Source organism: Etheostoma spectabile, chromosome 10 (genome assembly GCF_008692095.1).
Source record: "Etheostoma spectabile isolate EspeVRDwgs_2016 chromosome 10, UIUC_Espe_1.0, whole genome shotgun sequence".
Lineage (NCBI taxonomy): Eukaryota > Metazoa > Chordata > Actinopteri > Perciformes > Percidae > Etheostoma > Etheostoma spectabile.
In genome coordinates this window covers 12,493,194-12,501,288 of record NC_045742.1, presented here as the reverse complement: position 1 = coordinate 12,501,288, position 8,095 = coordinate 12,493,194, and the positions used below count along the sequence as shown (strand labels likewise).

Here is an 8,095-nt window from a genome sequence, read left to right as displayed (position 1 = left end):
CACACACACGCACACACACACACACACACACACACACACACATACACACACACCACTACAGTATATCAGCGAGTGACTAGCGGAGAGCCAGAGGGGAGTGCAGAAATGAATGTGAAGATCCTGACGCTGGTGATTGTGCTCTTGGTGTCTCTGCTGTGTTCTGCCAGTGCTGGTGAGTACAGGAGCGGCCAGCCTCGTCGCCGGTCGTCTCTCTCTGCTTTCTATTTCTCTCTCTGTTTGCCTTGTGCTCTCGCAGGGATCTGTAGTTGATCAGTTACTCAGCATGGTTAGCCTTGTGTGGGCTCTAAAAGGCAGGAATATCAGCACCTGGCTGTATACAGTACTGCAGTGCAGTGGTTATACTGTCTGCTATTGTACAGCCATGGATTTTATGATAAACTTGAATGTGGTTTCTAGCTAAGATTGATCATTTGTATCCCTGCCTCACCTTGATGTAAGCTTATAAGACTTGGAGATAAAATATTTTTGTTGATGGACAGTCTTGTGTGGAGCTATGCCTGAGTGATAGATAATGCTGGATGTATGGGTGATTGTTGGGGCTGTTATGAAATGTAAGATATGCATGGCACATGTTCTGTAAGCTGGAGCAAATCTAACTAATTTATGGCTTGATGTATTTCATCTGACCCAAGTGCTATATGATTATTACATGACGGTGATTGTGCAGCAGGGTAACACAGCACCAATATATGTTTGCGTGCCTCCTGTGGTGATGATAATGAGGACTACAATTGTTGTACACATCGATGGGGGGAACACAGATTCCAGATGCATGGATTGTCTCCTGCCTTGTCACAGTAAATTTCCATAAAGGACTTCTTCGTCTCTGGAGCCATTGTTGGACTAGATACTAATTCCAGTGTTAATCTAAAATGTCTAATTTGGAAGAAAAGCATTGACTTGGGACAATTATACAGCGGAAGGGCATATTCTCTCTGATGGCACATGGGAGTAAATAGGTTCTGAGAAATGTAGCTTGGGAGTTCAGTTTGGAGACCGATGGTCAGCTGCAGATGTGATGCAGGTAACATTGTGGTGTGAAAAAACAACAGTTAGGCCTGTGTAAATGTCTGGATCATTCTTGGGATTATCACCTACCTACTAACTAAAGTGGCTTAGAAGACACACAGACACACTGTGTTTATATTTAGTAAATGTAGAAGATGCTGTACAATAAATGAGCTAAAGATAATGTAGCATAGACTATGATGATAAGATGTTGAATACACTACATCTTGGAAGATATAGGCCTAGGTATATATAATGCACAATGCTGTGTAGGCAATAGGCAACTAGGCGCTGTATAGACTGTGGTTGTAAGATGCAGTGTAGACTTTATGCTTGGTAGATGCTGTCCACTCTGTATATCGATCCACGGCCAGAGCACTCACAGTTCACATGCTTCCCAGCACATTCGTTACAGCGACATGCTATTTTTGTCTAAGGCTCTCAGCACATGAGTAAATGGGAAGCAATTATCTAGCATCATGGCCAGTGTCGTTTTTCACGCCCTGCGTGTGGCTAAGCATGTTCCACGCCTGAGAACCCACTGTGCTACACCAGCGACGTGGAAAACAAGGCTGCTGTGCCTCGAGCTTTCATGGGAGCTTATCCTTCTCAACGTTCAAATCATGCCGCTTATGTGCCTCTCTGTTCCCTGGCTGCTACTGTAGTATCAGAGCTCCATTGACATAGAGGTAGAGAGAGAAAGGGAGTGAAAGAGAGGAGGGGATGAAAGTGTGTTGCAGCGTTGATGGGTGTGGGGAGGGATGCTAGCTGGCGTGTGTCTGCATAGCACAAGCCTCTGCTACAGTATGCGCTGTCGCGGGAAGGTGTCGGAAGAGGCTCTGCATGTAGGCAGTGGGTGTGAAGCCTTTCATCTTGAAACAAATGCTTTTCCAGTTCAGTGGGCTTTCTCTCTTTAAGGCATCTGTGTGTGGATATGTGTGTCTCTGAGAAAGTAGAAAGAGGATGCACATAGCGTGAGACAGTGACAATGTGTGTGCACTTGCAGGAAGCAATGAATATAGAACTGAATCTGACATAGGGTGGGGAAGTGTGCATGAGTCTTGTATTTATGGATGTATTTGCATATTAGCAAGAAATCCTAGTGCAACAGGCAATTCAACTTAATAATCCAATGCTACTTACAATTTTCATTCAGTACACTAAAAGAGCTGCTATGGCCTTCTCTATGTAATATTAGCATCCTTTAGCAGCGCACTTCAATTACCCATCCTTGAAAAGCACTCTGGCTGAAGAGTGGGCTCCAGCTTTAGACATGTGGTATCCATAATTCATCCCAAGGCCGATCACTCATGCTCCCTGTGTAACTCTTAAGACTGGTAACAGTCTCAAGACATTCTTGTGTCTGTCACAGCTTCTTAAAAGATATCAAGGCCTAATTTTTCTCCGTCATGGAAACACCTTCCCAATCTTCACCTAGGGATGCACAGGATAAAAACAATAGCAGCTGGCTCAGACATGCACATACTGTACACACGCACATACCGTGTACACACACACACACACACACACACACATACACACACAGACAGTGTGTAATTGTGGATTGAACAGGTAAGCCAGTTCTGAGTGTGAGCGGGGCACACGGCCCGGATCAGAGCTTTTATCTGGCAGAGAAATCGTCTGCTTTGGAAGGGGGGGATTTTATGAGAGCTGTCAGCAATGCCATTATTCCGTATTAAACTTTGATGTATTGTTGGGGCTAGCTGCTCTGTGGCACCATCATGCATGCATACTGTACCGTAGCCCGCCTCGCTTACATGCTCAACTAAGTGTTAAGGGTCAGGTACAGCCAAAAAGACGAGGGCTACAATACATGCAGTCACTTATTAAAGCACCTAGAAGCATAAAACGCCGCCGAACTAGGTGTGATTATTTTGTTAACAACATATATAGATCTAAACTGACCGTAACCAGGAAGCTAATGTAAAGAAGGTGATTGTGCCTGCAGACGTGATTATGGTGGTTGTAGAGAGAACAAAAGCAGCTAAACTTTTCCAGATGTCCAGGCATAACATAAAAACAGTGGGCAAACATTTGTGTCAAAGGGGGAGCGGTGGAAAGGTTATTATGGGATTATGGAGAATCACAGAGCCTTTCCCCCTTTTTTTAAGACACAGGAGCTTGTGTGCACCAGCTGGGTTTATGTCACACACAAACACAGAGGGTCAGATGAAATCCGTTTCATGAGGAACCCGTATTTCCTCTTCATGCAGCATTACGTGGAAATAGAGCCAGCAGCCAGCAGCCTGCAGCGTCAGTGTAGTTTATCTGCTGCAGACAACACACACACACGCACGAACGCATACACTCATGCACGCACGAACACGTCACAAAATGCTTGTATCATGTGGACGCGCCAACAGTTTTCTTGTGATTAATTAGAATTCCTCATGGGGGCAACAGCAACTACGCACATACTTTGGTAGCTATTGTTTAGCCAAGGGAGAATTATATCGGGACTTTTCTAACAGCGACGATATCACCTAGTTTTTAGCCCAAAACAAACATTCACGTGTGGTTACTTTATTAACAATTTCTGGATCAATATTCATTGTTCTTAATATTTTTATAATTATAATAACTATATATACAGCGAGAAGATTTTTGGGGTTATGGTTCATAAGGTTGTACATACGTTTCAAAGATTTTACTTCAAAAGCTCCCAGTGATAAATCACACATCTGTATTATATCACCCAACATGAGATTGGTGAATGGCACTCACAATTGCTCTGGAGTGAGTGGGAGTTGAGGAAGAGATTTAGTGAAAAATCATAACTCATTTGGTAGGGATATAAGGCTAACCTTTGGGCTAACACTCCCCAGAGAGCTCAGCTGTTGAAGACTTTGGCATATGTGACTGCTGGGCTGCTGTAATGTAATTCAGAACCCTTTGAATGAATAAATCTACTCACTTAGATCTTCCCTTGAGAGCAAATGCAGTGAACAGGAAAAAAAAAAGTAAAAGGCGGAGTAAAAGACGGGCCAAGGGACAGAAAAATAAAAGGGCTGACAGGAAGAGAGGCTATCTGGGAGCGGAGAGGTTGTGTAAGCTTCCCATGGAGGAGGAAGTCACGGCTACATCTAAGAACTCACAGCTGGTGATCAAGTCCGTCTTTACTAATTCATGTGTGGAATGACACTCCTTGGCTGTAAATAAAAAAGTCTGAATTTTTATATACAAGTCTGTTGCAGTCCAGACCCCTTTTTGAGTTTTGAGGCCACAACCTGAAGGTTTGGGCAAGGGGTGGTGGGGGCAAGGGGTCCTGTGTTAACCAGACCTCATGTGATCACCAGACCTTATCCTCAGGCCCGGGGCGCTCCTTACAACTTAATTAGAGCCAGATATTTCAAAAAACTGCTGTTTTCCACCAATGTTAAAGTGATTTATGACTCTCTTTTTGAACATTAAGTGTTACATTTATAGCAGTAGATCATATTCCTGATCAAGATCTAAGTGGACATTTTTATTAACGGGCTGCCAGACCACGGAATACATATTGTGGTCTTTAGGAATGCAGGTGCTTTAATTACTTTCATGCTCAATTTGTAGACACCCAGAATGGAAATATATGACTAATGGGTATTGCTTTAGAGATGTCATTTGTGGTAGAAATTCCTACTTACAGCAACTAAAACATTATGTAGGAGTAGAAGAGAATTACTTTGGAGAATCAAAAAAATATGGTTAAGGGTATTGACACCATTAATGTCAAACCTCTATAGGCACCATCATGGATCAGAGAGATTTCATATAATGTATGGCTGAAAGTGCTGCACAGCTGGCTGCTGTTAGGCAGGTCTAAGTCAGACAAAAGATGTCATTGCTGTGAAGACGGCAGTGTGAATTGGGGCTATGGATGGTGTAGAGGGAGTTCGTTGATTTTCAGTTCGTTTAGTGACACCCCCACCGGGATCTGAATAAACTTCAAGCCTTAGGCAACAGGATGTGAACAACGTTACTTTATTCTCAGAGAATTATAGGATGTTGTGGTGCACCTCAAACTTGGTTTCAAACTGTCAGGCACCTCATGTACGAAATGTAATTGAAAATGTAAGATCTCTTCCATCTTCCACAGAACTGGGGTCCTTCTGTGACAACACAAAAATCATTCATTTATGAAATCATGCATTATTCATCACAATCGCTCTGTCTTTGATCATACACCTTACTTTCCCTGGGAGACTATTTTACATATACAGGTCTGTGGTTAAATGTTGGTCAATCAAATGATCTGCCCCTGACAAATGGATCTCCCCACTGACTGTTTCCTGGATCAAGACAAGGCCCCTTGCTGTGTCCCACTGTTCAGGAGAGGCCGCCCTGACAAGGCCCCTTGAACATAAACAGATGTTTGTGAAAACAGAAAAGCAAAACTATATATGGAATTCATAAACATGAATCCATATCAGGCAAACAGTTCATACTAACAGCTGATGATAACCTTGTGAACAGAGGGCAAATAAACAGTAAACTTTAGCTCACCCTCAGCAGAACCTGTCAGTAAAAATCCTCATGAATTTTATTTCTTCACTAAATACGTGTGACATGTTTCATTGCATTACATTCAGCAAAAGGTTCTTCTTTCCTACACACTCTCAGTATATGAATAATAAAACTGTTTTAGCAGACACTTTTCATTAGACATAATCTAATCGTGCTACAAGTTAAAGCAAAACAAGCCTACCATCCAAACTAAATTACTGGCAATTTTAAACAAGTCCCACTTTTATATACACAAATATTTATGAAGAATTGTTGTTTTGTGCTACAAAGCTTTTAAGTTTTAACTCATTCACTTGCTTACTTATAGATTAGGGAGGCCCGTAATTCATCAATTACAGAGGTATCGTGTTCATGGGGTCCACTTGTGATATAGTTTTAGAAACTAATACTATCAACGTTAATAAGTTCATCCAAGAAAAATGGTATGATAAACTGAGACAACTAGTTACCTGGGTTTTGTTTTTTACATATTTGAAAAGTTTTGTCTGATGCAATGCATAACAATGGAACACAGCCTAATGCATCAAACATCAATTTAGTTATTTAGCATATAAGTGCCATATTGTGATATATATCAATATTTTAAAAAGTGATACCTTGAGTGTAATAAATCTTTCCAGTTAAGCTTTAAGCGTCAGAGCCATTATTTTGCATTATTTAGTTTGGTTGAGAGGTAACAGTCTGATGCAATGTCGCTGCTATTTTCCTTCAATAGCACTGAATATGCTATGGGGAGACGCGATGGTCCCCTCGGGCATTAAAAGCTGCAGTGAGTGAACCCTGCGCAGTGACGTTTTTCTCCCTCTTTCTGTCCCTCATTTTCTCCCACATTAAAAATGGGAGAAGGCACGCAGGTTCACAGCATGGGGGTAGTGATGATACAGGAGAGGGAGGGGGCTGTGTTTCCCATCTGATTAGTGTGCCCATGGAAACGAATGGTTGGAGGATCCCTTTGCCCTTGACATGCAATCTCGGGAGATTACAGCAACTGTTGGTAGCCTTACCTGCCTACTGTACCTGCCATGCGCAAAAGGTTTAACCTGCTGTATGGAAACAGCCACACCAGCGTCTCCCTGCTTCTTACCTCAGTCTGGACACTTTTCAAGGAAAATTATGACAAGTAATCTCCCCTCTGATCTATTCTATGTTTGTCTTCTCTGACTGCTCATGTTCAGTAGGCTCCAACCCGCAGTAACCTATAGCCACAAATTCACCCCTTCAACTGGAGAGGGATTGTGTATAAACCAACAGGCAGTCAAGTGGTAAGGGGAGTCAGTGGCTTCATTAGCTAGCTCAATGCTGCTACCGAACCTTTGAACTCACAGCACTCTGATCATAGCAGAGTATGCAGTCTCACACCTCATCATTTCATACACTCTCTAATTCAGGAGCATATAGCACCACACATCACAGGCGGCTGCCTGACTCAAAGAGACATCTGCAGAAAGCCAGAAACTAGAGGGCTGCACAGTTTGTTTTCAATTTGTTCTCAACCTTTAGTAAGAGTGTGGAGGTTGCTTTCAGAGCAGGGTGGACAAGGGGTTAAGTTTAAAAGCTGCAGCAATGGCAACAACTTTTCATGCACTTTGGTTTCCTCACTGGAGTTTGTATAGACAAAGCCAGCTTTCAACTCAGCCACAAGCCTAGCATTATCACAATACAACAATGCTGCATATCAAACAGGTCCCGACAGAAATAAAAGAAAGTGCTCACGACCAAAACACCCCACCCCCACCCCCACCCTGAGAGCAACACTCAGAGGCCAAGTGTGGTGGCCCACAGAGGAGGTTAAAAACATCACAGCCCCAGTCAGGGGGTTGATCAGGAATTCTGCGTGCAGTGAAATCTGTAAATTGAAAGCCAGGTCAATTTCAGCTGACTATTTCCTTCTTTTTGCTCCAAACTGAGCGCCTTTCATGGTGGCTGCCATGGTAACGTGGTCTGAAAATCGGCAAGCAATTGGTACCAGTTTCTGCCAAGGCCCAGATTACTTGTAGGCATGCGATAAGCAGCATTTCCGACACTAAATGTGGGATTGTGAAAGCTGAACAACAAGGGACTGCCTCCTTAGTTAGGCACCATTCCATATGTGCAGGATGAATGTGTGGGGATGCTATCAGGCAGCAAGCAAATCCCCAGTAGGATGCTGTAACAGTGCTGGGGCTTATTCCAGGTTAAAAGAATGTTTGGCTTGTATCTGGCACAATTGACACATCTCATTCATGGCTAAATAATCCTTATCCCCTAATGTGCTTATGCAGTGGGAAGCATCTCTGCCCATGACATGTCTCTGTCTGGCTGTGTGGGTTAGTATGTCTGTGGTAATGGTATGCTATAGAGGGATTCATTTGCTAAAGCTACTTTTAGTGAATGAAGGAGGGAGGCACACGATGGAAACAGCAGGCCTGATCCTCTAACGTCATGGTAATAACCATGGCTACACACACCAGGGTATTTATTCTTACTGTCTTCTACTAACACAAATATTGCTCTGTTACCCATAAGGATTGCACACAAACACACACACACACACACACAC

At 43.0% G+C, this 8,095-nt stretch overlaps 1 protein-coding gene across 1 annotated transcript in view; it reads left to right on the top strand.

The window, feature by feature from the left end:
• Positions 1 to 3: 3 nt before the first annotated feature.
• Positions 4 to 8,095, top strand: part of apln (apelin) — a gene marked incomplete at its 5' end in the record, with an annotated part of 20,497 nt that continues 12,405 nt past the window's right edge. Inside the window, 1 exon segment of the mRNA XM_032527928.1 lies at positions 4 to 172. Within this exon segment, the coding sequence (XP_032383819.1) occupies positions 106 to 172 (67 nt within the window).